The sequence below is a fragment of the Diaporthe citri genome (genome assembly GCF_014595645.1).
Source record: "Diaporthe citri strain NFHF-8-4 chromosome Unknown scaffold_1, whole genome shotgun sequence".
NCBI classification, from domain to species: Eukaryota; Fungi; Ascomycota; class Sordariomycetes; order Diaporthales; family Diaporthaceae; genus Diaporthe; species Diaporthe citri.
Genome location: NW_025064846.1, coordinates 485,428 through 501,694, shown reverse-complemented (window position 1 = coordinate 501,694; position 16,267 = coordinate 485,428). Strand labels below are relative to the sequence as shown.

Genomic DNA, 16,267 nt, shown 5'->3' with positions numbered 1-16,267 from the left:
CACCCACAGCAGCTTCACCTAGTTGAGTTCAGAGAACTTCTTGGATAAGCAGTTTGCGGACCGTCCGACTCTGGAAAATATGTATTCTCTTCAATTCTTCAAGCTCCGTTCCTCCCGACACGCTGGCCTGCGGCGAGACCTACGAGAGGACCTCCACGTGTAAGAGTCACTCCAGTACTGGGGATGCTGCTGAATTGCCATGAGAAGCATCATGGCGCGCGTCTGCGCAGGGGTTTTGAGGACTCTATTGCCGATCTTGAGGATCTGGGCATGTTTGGCAGTCTATTTTGACAAGACCATGATTGGAGCATAAAATCGCAACGTCTCGAGAAGGATTCCACGGCAGCGGATGAGGCGCGAGAAGAGCTGGTAGGGGAATATACTCGATCCAAAGGGGTAGAGTCTTTTCCATTGTGCCCAGTATTATGGATGTTATCTTATGTAAGATGGCTAGCGAAGATGGAATGCATTCTGAATACAAACCACTATGCAAGAGCTCATAGTTTCAACGAGAGTTGGATGTTGATGGTTGGTCAGGTTACTGCACATCCGTGTTCGTACCTGAGTAGATCACTTTGAAAGCTGCGCGGTGTTTCTCCATTAATGAAGAATTATGGATCTTGCAAACTCGACAGTGGCTCATTGCCAGAATCTCACCCTCGCGCTTCTGCAGGTTGGAGAGCCCCTGGTTCCTGGATTCCGTTAAGTTAGTGGCTCCGACATGTCAGCATGTCAGATTTGCCTTTCATTCTTGTCTACCTTGCAAACACGCCAGCAGCCTCATTGTGCTTTTTCTCGATTATAGACGACCTTCATTAGAACCAAGGAAGCTTCTGACTTGGTAATTTGAAGATGAATTATTTCTTTGGCGGGCGAAAGCCGGCCATGGAGACGTTCCCAGGTAATCAAGTGCGACCACTACACTTTTTCGAGAACAATATGTTTGGTCTGGCAGTTTTTGACGAGGTACTCGACCTGGAGGTGCTCTGAGAGGCCTTGGAGAATGTTGTCAAAAGGCCGGACTGGGAGAGGCTTGGAGGACGGCTGAAAAGGAATGTAAGTACTAATTACGTCTTATCTGTTGTCACACCATTATCCTTTCCCGGACTTCCTTGGGCTGCCTCCGTCTGAGGCTGCAAAAGGGGAATCATATGCTACCCAAGATGACAAAGAACCATCATGAAGAGCGTGCAAGTGAATCTTTGTCAAACGTATGGTCTAACGTCCTCCCACCAGGTCTCCACCGGCAACATCGAGTGACACGTCCCCTTCGAGTTCACAACGTCCAGACCCGCAATCACATATTCCCACGTCGCCCATGACATGCCCACCACAGCCCACCCAGCCGCCTCCCGGATTCCAAAACCAAGCAGAGTGCCTGCCGTCCTCGCAGACCCGGACGACCTAGCCGACCTAGTCTGGGCGGACGGCTACCGTCCCAACGGCATTAAGGACTACATCGACACGGACGCCCCCGTGCTGGACCTGCGCGTGCACACATTCGACGATTCGACCCTCGTCACCCTGCAGTGGCAACATGTCGCCTTCGACGCGCTGGGACTGCAGTACGTGCTCGAGGCCTGGGGCGCCATGCTTTGGGGGCACTGTGGCCCCGACGACGTCCCCACGCCGCACGGCGGACAGGCCGGTAGCGGTGGCAGCGATCCCCTTTGGCGCGACATTAGAGCAACTTCTACCTCCTACAACAGGGGAGCAGCACGTTCTTGCAGACAGGAGGATCGGCATTGCCGGTATCGCCAGGTGGGGCTCGGGTACGGCATCGACGTGGCCCTGCGCGCAAAGGACAATCGTATGGTCTGCGTGCCGGTATCGTATTGGCGGCCGCAACTGGAATGGGCCATGATGTAGTTGCGCGCCGTGGCTGTCGGAAAGGGACAGGATCCGGAAAAGGTGTTCATGACCGATAACGATATCATCACTACCTTCATCCTGCGCTGTGTTGTTGCTGCGAGTTCGATGCATCCTGATAAGCTGGTATGTGCTGATAGTTCCCAGGTCTGCCTTCTGCGTTATATCTCCTTGAGGCTTCAACAGGTCCAGGCTTGGGACAAAAGTAGTGTCCTGAACGGGTCCATAAGGGAAGACCATTTACGATCATCCGTCAAAGGTAATGTTCTTGAGGGCCCCAATGGCCTTATTCCCCCGTCCGGCCGCCATCCATATGTAGGCAACGCCTTCGTCTGGGCACACGTTCTCGTTCGCGCTGGAGACGTCACCTCCAAACCCCTGAGCTGGCTCGCACGCGAAGTCCGGCACGCGATCAACACTCACGGGACGCGCGCGCAGCACGAGGCGTACTACGCCCTGGTCAAGACGTAAGGTATACGGAGTTGCCCATTGTGGCGTTTGGTGACGGTGGGATGTCCCAGTTTTGGTTCTTGAATTTGTCGAAGGCGGGGCTGTTTGATCTTGATTTTGCACCCGCTCGCAAGGAGGGAGGCAAGGGACAAGATCAGCCGCCGCGGCATTGCAAGCCCGTGTAAGCGCAGGAGAACCACGGCCCTATCAAGCCAGTGAATGGATTTTTCGTTCTGGGAAAAGATAGTTTGGGCAACTATTGGACGTCAGCGTATAAGCACAAGGGAGCATGGGACAAGACACAAAAGCAGCTGGCCAAGGAATTTGGAAATCAAGCTCAAGAGGCGATGTTCTGTACTTCAGGATTTTCTCACGAATATTGAGGAGGAGAGCTTTCCCACTGTTCTTTCCACTTTAGTTTGGCCTGTCTATGAGGCACTCCGCTCTGGACACCCACTCAACTTTCCTCGGATCTCCCGGCGAATGTCATTCTCTCAAGCCAAGGTGATTCAAGTTACAACTGGGGTGCTCAGAGCTTGTTTGATTTCTTTTGTGAAAAGGCTGTTTGTATAGCTCGCAGAATATAGTTATATAAAGTCATGTACAAACTGCAGTGGTTCTGATTCACTACCGACTGGTGAGACCCTGCTGTCTTTGTGGCGTGGCATAGCCTCCTGCGCCGCCATCAAGAGCGTACGCATGACCATGACAAAGGTTGGCGCTACCGGGAATATCGATGGAGGAATATAGACTTCATCGTACCGAGCAGACGGTACTCCGGTGCTGCCAAGTCGCCTGCAGATCTTAGTGCGCCGCCTCCGTATTCCTCACATTCCCGCATTCCCGCATTCAAACTAACAAAGGCGGCTGATGTTGCCTGTGCCGATCTCTGGGATCTGTGGAGTTCAAGGTCGCTTACTAGTCCAGTCGGCGGGAACAGGACTCTATAGCTTAGAAACCCTCCCCACGTTTTACCTGGGCACCGGTGTGTACTTTCAGTAGTTTACTCCTCAGGTTGGAGGGCATCCTGACACTAATCGCTAACGGCCCAAAATGCTCGCTTTCATCGTGTCTGATCGACGAATATGGCGCAGCATTTCTGCATATGATGCAATGGCGATCACTTCGAAAGGCTTTCATCTTTAGGAGGCATGAGAGACTCAAAGGAGATCAATATAAAAGGAGTGGTTTGCCCCATAGATTTTCAGATAGTCCTGGATGAACCTCAAGACAGAATGCCTCACTTCTGCAGTCTATCAAGATGTTCAAATTATTCAAAATCAAGAGTCTTCTTCGGCTCACAATCTTTCTGTCTCCTGTATTATCAGAGCTCCTCTGCCGACCCGAAGGACCCGTGGTACCGCGCCCCGTCTCTCTATCGTCGTCACCAGACTTCCTGTCCGCGGCCAGGAATCTGAGCGACAATTTCAGCCCGGCTCTGAACGGCACGATTCGAGCAGGCTTTCCCACAGAAAATGTCTCCTTCTCTGTCGCTGTTGTCTCATTGGCGCAGGATGACCCCAGGGTACCACTTTGGGAACACCACCATCTCTCAGCCGCAAATATCGACGGCACAAAGGAGCTAGACAGAAATTCCCAGTACCTCATCGGCTCAGTATCCAAGGTCCTATCCGATGCTGTCCTGCTCAAGAGCGGTTTGAGCCTGGATGACAGCATCACCAAGTATCTACCCGAGTTAGCGAGCAGTGATAGCCCAGTCAGGTGGGAAAATATCTCCCTCGGGGCTCTGGCTAGTCAGCTGAGTGGCATTCCGCCCAACTATGGATTCTCAGAGTTCTACTACCTGAAAGACTACTTCGAGTCACTCGGGTTCCCGCCTCTCAACGACAGCGACTACGCCCCATGTGGCGTCCAGGCGCTGAATATGGGTTGCACAAGGGAACGTGAGTCCGGATACTCATCCAAACGCACATGTGATGGTGTGTCAAGACTCAAGATAAGGTGCTGACTAAATCGCACAGAGTTCCTCCAAGGCATGCTCCAGGTCAGGCCAGTGGCGTCGCCCATGACGCGTCCCGTGTACTCCAACATCGTCTTTAGCCTCTTCGTCTTCGCCATCGAGGCTGCTACCGGCATGAATTACACAGAACAGCTCAAGCACTATGTGACAGATCCGCTTGGCATGATGAGCACGACCACCAGCCCTGGCGTTGACGATCGAGCTGTGATCCCGCCGATGCAGAGCAGTTGGGGGAGCCATTATGGAGACAACGCACCGTAAGCATCTAATTTCTGCTACCCCGGAATTGAGTAACTAACTCTCGCGTCCATCAGCGGAGGCGGCCTTGTGTCAACAATCTCAGACCTCTCTACCTTCTTCCACGCAATCCTCTCACGCAACGCAACCCTCCTTCCTCCCACAGCCATCAATTCGTGGCTTAAACCCCGCAGCCCCGCCAGTTCAAGCCACTCGTCCGTCGGAGCGCCCTGGGAGATCTTCACTCCGGACGCTGGCACGCTGACGCCAGATCACCCGCACACGGTCCACATCTACGCCAAGAACGGCGCCGCGTACGGGTACAACGCGCAGGTGGCGCTGGTGGACGACTACGGGGTGGCCGTGGTGGTGCTCACGGCAGGAGAGCCTCAAGCCTACCGGTTTGTTTATGATGCCACGCTCAGCAGCATCGTACGAGCTGTAGACGAGGCTGCGAGGGTCGAGGCTGATGAGAGGGGGTACACGGGGAGTTTTGAGGGGCCTTGTTCGGGTGTATCCGGGACGCCGGAGCCGGCGTGCTTAAACGTCACGGCCTAGCAGGACGTTGATTCACTGAAGCTCTCCGTTGTGGAGAGGAATGGCTCTGACGTGTTGGCCGCAGTACAGGAGATTTGGGCTTTCACTGTCGGACATTTTCTCCCTGGGCCAGGGCTGAGCGGAAAATTCAGGATCTTTCCGTCTGAGGTATCAGAGAATCGTCACAATTGATGACGGGGCGGAGGTTATTCGTGAGGACTGGAGGATCTGGTGGCCCATAGAGCCAACTGCAAGCGGCAATGAATCTTGTCGGATTCAGTGCCCAGCAAGGTTGTCTAGGGTGGACCGCTGCAGATTGGTTGTACTACGGCAACGAAGCTTTGGACTGCCTTGTCTTCATCAGAGAGGCGGAGTCAGGCATGGTAGTTGGCTTGGAGATACCATACTTGCGGACGGGCATTTTGAGTCGGATCTGACGGCATCGGCCCCGGGTATTGCACGAATAGGGCAGTTAAACAACTATCAAACTTGACGTTGTGATTCCTTTTCTCCCTTTTAGGAACGTTAGTCAAGCAGGTTTATTTCGACGTGGTTCTGTTGTTATTCCAATCCACATGAATAGGCGTGCATATCGAGGTACACAGCGTTTCTGTCTAAATCAAGGTCTTTTACAGCCAAGCCTCTCACATCAGCCAATGACGCCATGATTGCCTGCTTTTCAAGTTCATACTCGTTTGCTCCTCAAGCCTCGTCGTTCCAGAACTCTCCTACATTCATTACTTCCAAAGGCCAAGGGTACCATCCTCCTTTCTAGCAACCAAGACCAGCATCATCCACTCTCCTTCCACGACACCACACACCTGTCCAGCATGAACGCAACCAGTCTCCTCGAATCTTGGGCCTTCACTCTTTTTGAGCCTTTCTTCCAAATCCAAGAAAGTCCTTACTATTCCATCATCATAGAGGAGATTTTGGGCTTGGCGAAGCAAACGTCACCGAGCATGTCACCACCCTTTTATCAACCCAGAACAATAAAAGCATCGCGGAGTCCACCAACTTTTTGTCAGAAGTAATAATAGAGTATTCTCGTAAGCAAAACAATTCCGAGAAGCGACGGAATTGATACTGATCTACAGTATTTAGCTTCTGTAGCTACTGCTGTTGAGCATTGCACGCTGGCTGCGTTCACCAACCTCACCCGCATCGAGAACGTCACCAGCATGGACCCACTCGAATGCGTGCCGTTTACCAAGAACGCAACAGAATATTGCCTCATTGAGCAAGGCGCCATTTTCGAGGTCCAGGAGGGGTTCGAGGACAAGAATATAGACTCTTGGGACGTCTTCATCAAGTTGTTTTGGTTTTCCTGGGGTCCTATGACAGTGCTATTCGGTCCAATGTGGGAGCTACTCTTCCCGTGTGGGAATAAGCCATACGAATGTACCGAAGATAGTTGGAAGGGTAGAATGGGCCCCCAGAGTCCTGACCACACCGGGTAGTTGGCCAGCGATTTTGGTGCGATCCAACCAAAAATACACCTTTTTAAAACCTTTATTTCTAGACACCTGGGACGTCACTTGGAATTCACGGTACGGAGGCTTGAAATGTGTACTAAATCATGTACACTTAGAATTCCCTCTTAGGGGCTCGCCGGCTTTTCCGTAGACTAACTCGAATATACTCCTTTTACGCTCCTCAACAGTTTCGCCGGCCATCGTTGCAGTCGACACAGATTCACATTCAACGACTCAGAAATAGCTTAGTTGAGCGTCGATGATCTTAATTATGTGTCCCTCCCACTCTTCGCACGTCTTTCAATAGACCATAGTATCTGTGAGCAGTGGGTGAGTCGGCGACGCGTGCAACGGCTACCTGGAGTGACCATTTGAGCACAGTAATTAATTACTCAACATGACAGCCATCCTCGTCCAGCCTCATCATTCCTGATAGAGCTTGAACATGTTCACATATTCAAAGGCACTTGCTTTGAAGTACCTTTCCTGTGTCGTGTAATTGACATACTGCGCAACGTTAGCGACTCTGGGACGATACTACCTATATCTCGTTAATTACTTACCTGCACACCAAAGCGACAAGAGTACCCGTGATCCCATTCAAAATTATCAAAGACACTCCAAGCCAGTGTTCCCACCACATTCACGCCCTCAGACATGGCCATTAGAATCGACTGCAAGTACTCTCTGTAGTACCTCGAGCGAAGAGGGTCAATGACGATAGACTGGAGATCCGGCCGCAAGCTCTCGTACGGTTCCGGCATCCCGAATTCTGATACCACTATGCCGCCCTTTAAATGACAAGATTGGTCAGCCATGAGTATGCACCCGTGTTGGCCGTTTGGTCTGCATGTGCAAATTTCACTTACAGCTGGTTTGAACATCTCCTGATATGTCTTCAACATGGTTGGGACCCAATCCGTACTGTAGGTCAACCAACTGGCGCAAGGGTCAACAGCAGGACCAGTCGGCCAGTAGTCGGCTCCAGGGTAAGCCGAAGCGCCAGCATAGCAGCGAGGATATTCCGGGTGTGACGCGTTGCCGACGCAGGCCTGCAAGCCACCGTCCCCGGGGACCGTGACGAACCCTCCCCCGCCATATGCGTCGATCATGAAGATGTCGCTGGTCCCGTTGATCTGGGCCTTCTGCCCCTCCGTGAACGCCGGCAAAAACTCCGACGCGTATTCCTTCACGCTCTCCGGGAAGTCGCCGGTGAGGAAGACCGGAGTCGCCCAGAGGCCGTCGTTGAAGTCCCACGCCCTCTGGACGGCCGCCGCGGTGTCCGCGGTGTTGTCTAATGGGATCTTGTACGCGCCGTTGTTCTTGAACGAGATTCTGAGGGACGAATTGATGCTCTTGCCGATGCGGTAGGCCGATGAATGGGCTAGCAGGGCGTTGCGAGCACATGCGTAGAACTGCTGGGCGGGTGGGATGTCGGCGGTTGCGCTGTCGTTGAAGTACCCTTCTGGCAGCGGGTATCTGTTGCAGAAGACGCCGGGCTCATTGATTGTCACCCAGTATTGGACCTTGCTGGACCATCGTGTGAACGCGACGCGGGCGTATTCGCTGAAGTCGTTCGTGATCTGGTCGTTGAGCCAGCCGCCGTAGGTGAGTTGAAGATTGAGTGGGAGGTCCCAATGATAGAGAGTCACGACTGGAGTGATCCCGTACTGGATACATGTGTCGATTACGTCGTCGTAGTGCTGAAGACCCGCCTCGTTGACATTTCCCGAGCCAAAGGGGAAAATGCGCGGCCAGGAGATCGAGAACGCATAGGTGTTGATGCCGAGTGCGGCGATACGTGCGATATCTGGTGACATTAGCTCATGTGTATCAGCACCTGGGATGCATCTCCTTGCCTTGTTTGTACATGTAGTAGTTGTTGTTCGCTATGTCTGCCGTCTCGTTGTTCTTGACAAAGCCCGGTACGCGAGTGAGCACATCCCAGATACTCGGGCCTCGTCCATCAGCCTTTACGGCACCTTCAATCTGGAACGACGACCCTGAGACGCCGCGCCAGAAGCTCTGGGGGAACTTCCAGCTTTCATTTTGAACCGACAGTGGAACCTGGGCCCCGCCAGGAAAGGGAAGTGGAGGATAGTACAATGGCGGCGGTGGAGTGAGCGATTCTGATGGCACGGGAACCGGTTCGACGGTGCTGTTGACTGGAGAAGTGCTCACCGGGCCGACATATTGGTCCCAGAGGTCTGAATTGGATGTAAGCTTTGTTGTACGAAACGTGAGAAGAGGCGAGCACGATTACAAGTCCCGCTTGTGTTCATTGGTGCGTTACTGACCGTCTAAGGACAAGCTTGTTGTGTTCTGGGCTCGAAAGCCTGTTAGAAGCTCAGCTAAAGCGATCAAGAGGATTCTTCGTTTCATCGCGACTGCATTTCTCAGGAGACTGATTGTTGGTCATCGAGTTGGTTGCGAAGAGTCCTGGTGGTGATCTCTTGTTCCTGGCATGCCTCCATGTAATCAACGGAGCGGGGAAGATGCATGTAACTGCAGCGCCCCGGCACTTTCCACTAGAGATCGGCATGCAATAAAGCGAGGATGTTGCTCTTCTGTGGAGGCAAACAACATGACAATGTAAATGTGGAAAAGTAAAATGGTATCTGTGACTTCTGAGCATTCAAATCTGGTGCGACGTCGCCTGGCCCGGGTGCCCACGAGAGAATAGCTGGTCGTGCCAAGGTTCGTCTTGGAGAATTAAGGAGTACCTCACAAATACTACAGATTGCTTGGAATAGCTCATTTGCCAATGACCAGCAGCTGCGAGCTATTCCTCCTCCTGATATAGAAGTTGTGCAGTAGCTGCCGTGAGTATATTAAGGGGTCCATAATGCGGCTTCTCCAAGTGTGTTCAACACCCCTGGCCCCCTGATCCCCGTTCACCTATTGCACGAGCCGGCGTCTGCGCGTCTCTCATTCGGACCATGGAGCTTGATGGTTAAGCCGAGCGAGAGCGGCTCAATCCGCTTCTCTGCCAAACAGTTACCTAGATGCTGGCTTACAACTCTGATGAGTTCATGCTGCAGTCACGGTGGGTATGTTGCGTAGGCCACAGTACCGTTTGGGAAGCTGGAGATGTGATGTGGCTTGACGCCAGTCATTCATCCTGTGCATTTTCTGCTCGTTTCGCCCAGCAGCATCTTCTACCTGAAAGCGACACAGCTACAAATTGTTACTGCTGTTTCTCCTCATGTCTGATTCCCTTACGTGAAAGACTTGTACAAGTGATTCGCGGCGTCAAGCGCTGACGGAACGTACACCGCAGCAAACTACCGCATCCTTGGCCAGAACAGGAATTATCGTTTCCCGAAGCTATTCAGCTTCCCGGAATCCGAATCCACCCTTGGTCGACGTGCCTTGCTTCCAGAGATCCAAGCTTGACGGGAAAGCCCCCAAAGGTTGCCTTATTAGTCCCAGCATGTAGCCTTGTTTAATGTACAGGGTTCCCAGGCCTGTCATTTCTACTAGATAATACATCAAGCTGGCGGTCTTTTTTTACAATTCCCCAAGAATCATCATTATGATAGTCCCTTGAACCTCAACACCTGAATTTCAGCAAAGCCGAATGTGAACAAGTCGTGTTGCTTACTCTTACAGTCACATTCTACAGCCATGCCGTAGTATCGCGTCGCAATGCATGTAAGCACTATTCCTCACAAGACCGTAGAACAAGCCACTCACAGCAACACATACCAAAGGACCGAATTAGCAGGAGCTCCAATCACGCAAATGTGCTTCACTCCGCCTCTTAGCTATGAACTTTCCAGCAGCTTATTCGGGCCTTGCAGGATGCCACACCGCTGATGAGAATTTGTTTTTCAGTGGGAAGGCCACTTTCTCACGCACTGCACTCATGCGGCGAGGGAGAGAAGCAGTCATGACCACTGCTGTAGACCAACCACCAAGGGCGTGAGCCTTGGCATAATCTCACGATACTTTCAAAAACCGTCGCCCATTTGCTGCTTCAGCACTAGATGTCATGGTGTGGGCACCCTTTGGAACACAACAGGCTTAAGCCGCATTGAAGATAATGAGTGGGCTATTTAATGTAGTTTTCAGCTCGAGGAGCATCCAAGAAAGGAAAATTGGATTTCTCAGAAAAAGTTAGCTACTTCAGTCTGGGTTAGCACAGGTTCGAGTGTGAATGGCCTCAGCGCACTACTTTGGAGATGGCCGTGACATACTACACTCTTACTACCAGCGGAGAAATGTATTCGTATCTTGACCATCAACAGACTCGCAAGATAAACTATAAGAAGAACATGGGAACCCACATTGAACAGACTGGAGAACAACATCATCACAGACATCCACAGCCCTGATCGTTCTTTGAAACACACATTGCTCGCTCTCCACAGAGTCAATAACTGCCCAACATGATCTTCAACCGATTCGCCGTTCTCTCCTCGCTCCTCGCGGCAACCGCGATTGCGGTCCCCTTCGTCGCGGAGGACTTCCCTCTCAGTGCTATCCCTCTGGATGAGCTTCCTGCTCCAGACTCCATTCCCACTCCTGTCAATGCTACCGAGTCCGTAAAGTTGGCGACGCGGGCTACTGAAGGTATTCACCTCGTCAACTGCGAAGGCAACGGTTTGGCGTACTCCATCGAGATCGTGGGTCCCATCTCCTCATGTTTGCTGCAAGAAACGCTTCGGAGCTGGAAGGTTTTAGGCTTGGAGACCAAAAGCTGACCTTAGACTGCGAGTAGTACTGTGCTGATGACAGCAACTGCAACTTCCAGCCCAGCTCCGACAACCAGTGCTTCCTGTCCACCAAGGGATTGTTTACCTGGGAGGGCCGGGTCAACCAGGGCTGTGCATTTACTAGCGGCGTCACTTACTACTACATACTCCCGGCCAACGCCCACTCATACCCCAACTTTTCCAAGGTTGGGTAAGTATCTCTAAACTTGAGCTGTAATGATGAGCGTTCGTGGGAAAAGAGGGCTAACAATAGCACAAAGGACTGGTTTTAATGCGTTACACAACTACAATGTCTTCAAAGATAACGAGCATGTCATGTACACGACTGGAAATGGTGCGGTTTGCAAGAGTATCTACTACAGCCTCATTGTAAGTCTCTCAGGTGTTGCAGAATGTGATGCTTAGTCAGCTAACAAATTGTGATTTAGGCTTAAACCAAATGCTACAAGGACCGGAATCAGTACACCATACCAGTCTTGACGGACGCAAGTTTCTTGCACATTCGCTCACTATACCTAGATAGACTATTCTTGGGCAATTACTTTTTGATTTCTGTCCATAGCCACTCTATATAGCTTCCTGTGGATGTGGTTTCGCCGCAATCATACTTGAGAATCAAGGCTTTATATAGATAGCTGTTTTTTGAGGCCAGTCCAACCTGGTCTTTCAATTCAACCCATCGCCCACTATTGTTCCAGACCACACTTCATAATTTCCCAGGATTATGGACTGCCGAAAATTAAATTTTCCGGGGTTGTATGTGACACCTCAAGTGGTGGCAGATCATGGAGGTCTCGGAGCTAAGCAGTCTCCAATCATAAAGAATAAGCAACAATGGCCAAACGGCCGGCAACATTGAAGAGTAATTCGAGAAATAAGAGTGGCAGAACATGCTCATTATATGGGCATTGATGATACACATAATTTTCACGGATGAATTGTAGGCAAAGAAGGAACCAAATACTACGGCTTGTTTAAACGCTCTCGGACTGGTCGTCACTTGTCCAGGGTGGCAGACTCAGAAGAATAGTTAGCCATCAAGGCTCAAAAGTCTATGAGCCAGCCAGCCAGGCAGAACTAAGACTTCGGCGCGCGAATAATGGCCTCTAAAAATCAGGACTTGTGAGTTGGGATTTATGGTAAATTGTCATCATTTGATAGTGGCAAAGCTAAGTGATATTGTGTCATCGGAAGACATTTTTAACGCGCCTCATGAATTTCTCTATGCGTTTGGGAGAAGCTGTGACTTGCGGCTGCTGGGTAGTACTGAACGACACGGTCTTCGCAACCGATGTGGGGGATGTTGGGGAGGTGGTGTGATTCCCAGGTCCTTGGATGGGATTGACATGATTGGTGATACAAGAAAGATTCTTCAACCGACGGACGAGCCTCTTCTCCTCCCCAGCATCGAGGCTCACGATCTCAAATCCTGAAGATTGCGTGATCCTGGTGTGGCTCTGCCACCTTGGTGCAAGACTTTGGAGTTTGGCCGGCGTGCAATCCGGGACCTTGCTTGTGACGTACAAGGCCAGGTCACACATGCAAGCCAGGTCGAGGAACCGCGTAATTCCTGGGTCCCGGAACAGGACTTCCATTGCATGTGAAAAGCTCCACCTGCTGAAGTGTTGCCCGATCATCCTTTCAAGCTCGTCGAGTTCTTTCTCTACGGGCTCGCCGGTCGTGACTTCGGTCATGTAAGCATAGTATAGGCAGCCGAGTATCCACTGCTCGAGGTGAGGACGGATATATGTCAAGCGGTGGAGTTGTAGCAAGGATCTGAGTTGGCCCAAATTTGCTTGCAGGAGAACCATTCTCGGCTCGAAGTCCTGACCCGCAAGACGGATCAGTTTTTGGCTGGTCTCCTCTGTTTGTATGTAATCGACCACAGTCCTGTGGAGAAACCCGACCCTCTCTGCAAATAATACCGGGGCGCCAGGCTCTGGAGATATGTGAATCAAATCTTTGCACTGGGCAATTGGTTGTCTCTTCTTTGCCATCAGGATCTCGGCCTCGTCCATGTTCACATCTGGCCAGTCATGAAGTAAAGATAATGGCTCCTCCGTCATAGGTTCATCGTCAAAGTTCAGGTAGAAGAAGGTGAGGATGGGAAAGGTGGTGCGGGCCAGAGATAAGGTTAGGAACAGCCGGCTGACCCGCGTCTGGTAAACATCCTCAATGGAAGCCAACATCCGGTCAAAGTACTCGGACAGTTCGGCGGGTAGAAGCTGAACCCGGTTTTGGAGGTCAGATATGTTATCCTCGTTGCGAAGTCCTCTTAAAATGGATTTAACGACAAGAAATGTCCAGAGGAAAACTCCCTGCGCTCTCTTCGTGATCTCCACAATCAGCTCTGTAACGTCCCCGGCCCAGATTCGGCCCACCTCCTGATTCGGCCCACCCTCGCCACATATATATGCCTTCTTATTAACATTAATTACCCGCCATCACAATGCACGATCCCTCTTTCATTAGTATTTCTAATTTTCTAAAGGCATTGCTTTCTTTTAATACCCTTCCTATCTTTATTTAAGCCTTATAAATAGCTTTAATATTAATAAAAGCTATATTTAAATTAATTTAAACCTTTGTTCTTATAATTTTTTAATTAGCCTTAATTTAAGCTTTTAATTATTAATTTTTTTATAAAATTATAATTAATTAAATTTCTTTTTTATTATATACTTTAAAAAGCTTTTTAAGAAATACTTATAATATAAGGCTTAAATATTTATTATAATATTAATAAGTAATTAATTAATATACTTTTTGTGGGAATAATGGGTGTTGTTTATATGGAGGATTGTTTGAAACTAGGCAGCTTTGGCCTATTAAGATGCCCGGTAGGCAGCAGCCTTAGCGCTGCATATAAAATAGCTAGCATAGTTAGGCCTTCTTCCTTCCTTCCTTTCATAGTTAATAATAATTAATTATTACATTAACTAAACGTTATATTGCAATATATAACTTAGCTAATACTAATTAATAATTATAAGGGCAATTATAAATTAGCAAGGCTTAAAAAGATAACCTTTTAGTTATGCTAATTGGCATTATTAATATTGCAAATTTGCATAGCGCAGTTTATAATAACGATAATACTCAATATATAAAGAGGTAATTATTATGGCAAGAAATTATAGCAAACTCCCCTACTCTTAATATATATATATTTATTATATTTTAAATAACCTTAATAATAATTTTTAAATTTAATGGCTATAATTAAAAGAATTAAATTAATATTTATTTTTATTAATAATATATTTATTTATATTTCATTATATAAATAAATGTAAAGAAAGGAATTGATTTGCTTTTTAACGGCTAAGTTATAAAAGTAACCTTTAACTTTTTTATTTTCCCTTAATATTATTTATTTCTCCTTTTTACTATTTTCTTTCTTAAATTAAACATACCCTTATTATTATTTTATTAAAATAATAAGATAGTAAATATGATAAGCAATATTGCTGGCTAGAATGGTTTATTAATATTGATTATGATAGATTGTACTCCTATACTTAAAAGCATTGTTAAGATACTTAATCCCTTGGTATGGATAAATCTCCTGGGATCTCTTAGCAGTAAATAATACTTAAATACCTATATTTAGGGCTAAATTTAAGCTATAGCATATATATTAAGTAATAAGGTATATAAGGCGTTTATTAAGGACTTTTATAGCTAAACTAAGCTGATATTTATATAAGTTAATAAAGACTTGCTATGCATTATTAAGAAGACTCTTTAAGTTAAGGGTATTTATACTTAAGGAGCGAATACTTTAAGGGAACTTATGTATGTTCTTAAAGCATTAAATTATCTTAAATAGCTAGCAAATTAAAAACAAGAATATTATATTATATCTAAGATTAATTAAATTTAGAATTATAATCTAAATACTTATGTTATCCTTAACTTTAATTATGCCCTAATAGAAGATAAGGAATTACTTATTAATAATGATTTTCTTAATCTTAAACTACTTAAACCGCCTGGCCTACTTAGCAGTGGCGGCGAAGGTAGTAGTGGCCCTCCGGGACTTCCTAATTTATTAAGGGAAGGCGGTAACCTTTCTTTAGTTAATAATTTCTATATAGCATATAATTATTATACCTTCTTGCCTTTAATAAAAATAAAAAACTTCCTACTTAACCTAAATATAGTAGCTAACTTAAGTAAATATTATTATAAAGATAAAATATTTATTAAAGAACTATATAATATTCTTAATAATAAGATCCTTCTTTTTTATAAGGCTTGCAGCAACTTATGGATTTGGCCTTAATAGTTTAAGGCAGTTCTTTTATATATACTTAAGGGATTAGCAAAGATATATTATATTTAAGTTATTAATTAAGAGGACTTATTTACTTAAGTATATAAGAAACTTAAGAATTGCTTTAATATAAATAATAATTACCATAACTATTTTATAAACTAAAATACTTTAATTTTTTTTACTTTTTAATAAAGGAATTTAAATAAAAGTTATATGAATATTTTTTAAATGCTTATTAATAAGATGCGGCTTTGCTATAAAGCACTTAGGTATATTATCCATGGAAATGGCTCTTTGCAAGATATAATTCTATAAGCAGTATAAGGCATTTCTAAATTCCACTATGCTATCTTAATAGCGCTAATAAATATTAAGCAACTTTACTTTATTTTATAATAATATATTAAGGCATTAAAGGCTTAAAACCCTATATTATAATATATAATTGCAAGAAATAATTAATAAGCCTATAAATAAGGTTATATTAATAATTATAATAATTAAAATAATAATAATTTAACTATTATAAATATTAAAAAGCAATACTATCTTAATAAGCGGTATAATAATAATAATTAATGCTTAAGGTACCCTTAATTTCTTTTTAAGGGTAATGGCTTTTAATTTAACTTTTGCTTAAGCCAGCCCTATTAATTTAAAGGTAGCGGCTATAGTAAAGGACCTTATAAAGGTGGCTATAATGGTAAATATTAGCTTA

The 16,267-nt window shown here is 47.0% G+C and overlaps 5 protein-coding genes across 5 annotated transcripts; 3 read left to right on the top strand and 2 right to left on the bottom strand.

The window, feature by feature from the left end:
• Positions 1 to 1,323: 1,323 nt before the first annotated feature.
• INS49_000135 (uncharacterized protein) lies at positions 1,324 to 2,340 on the top strand (the record flags this gene model as incomplete). Its single annotated transcript, XM_043160973.1, has 2 exons — positions 1,324 to 1,815; positions 1,870 to 2,340. 2 exons carry the CDS (start codon positions 1,324 to 1,326, stop codon positions 2,338 to 2,340), a joined length of 963 nt encoding a protein of 320 aa, XP_043029479.1.
• Positions 2,341 to 3,580: 1,240 nt separating this feature from the next.
• Positions 3,581 to 5,095, top strand: INS49_000134 (uncharacterized protein; the record flags this gene model as incomplete). The annotated part of the gene is made up of 3 exons (XM_043160972.1): positions 3,581 to 4,223; positions 4,302 to 4,557; positions 4,615 to 5,095. 3 exons carry the CDS (start codon positions 3,581 to 3,583, stop codon positions 5,093 to 5,095), a joined length of 1,380 nt encoding a protein of 459 aa, XP_043029478.1.
• A 1,877-nt stretch (positions 5,096 to 6,972) lies between these two features.
• On the bottom strand, positions 6,973 to 8,931 carry INS49_000133 (uncharacterized protein; the record flags this gene model as incomplete). Its single annotated transcript, XM_043160971.1, has 5 exons — positions 6,973 to 7,056; positions 7,113 to 7,340; positions 7,419 to 8,359; positions 8,532 to 8,756; positions 8,847 to 8,931. 5 exons carry the CDS (start codon positions 8,929 to 8,931, stop codon positions 6,973 to 6,975), a joined length of 1,563 nt encoding a protein of 520 aa, XP_043029477.1.
• A 2,009-nt stretch (positions 8,932 to 10,940) lies between these two features.
• INS49_000132 (uncharacterized protein) lies at positions 10,941 to 11,701 on the top strand (the record flags this gene model as incomplete). Its single annotated transcript, XM_043160970.1, has 4 exons — positions 10,941 to 11,177; positions 11,273 to 11,457; positions 11,528 to 11,636; positions 11,696 to 11,701. The coding sequence occupies 4 exons, from the start codon at positions 10,941 to 10,943 to the stop codon at positions 11,699 to 11,701; spliced, it is 537 nt and encodes a 178-aa protein (XP_043029476.1).
• Positions 11,702 to 12,263: 562 nt separating this feature from the next.
• INS49_000131 (uncharacterized protein) lies at positions 12,264 to 13,456 on the bottom strand (the record flags this gene model as incomplete). The annotated part of the gene is made up of 2 exons (XM_043160969.1): positions 12,264 to 12,284; positions 12,653 to 13,456. 2 exons carry the CDS (start codon positions 13,454 to 13,456, stop codon positions 12,264 to 12,266), a joined length of 825 nt encoding a protein of 274 aa, XP_043029475.1.
• Positions 13,457 to 16,267: the final 2,811 nt, after the last annotated feature.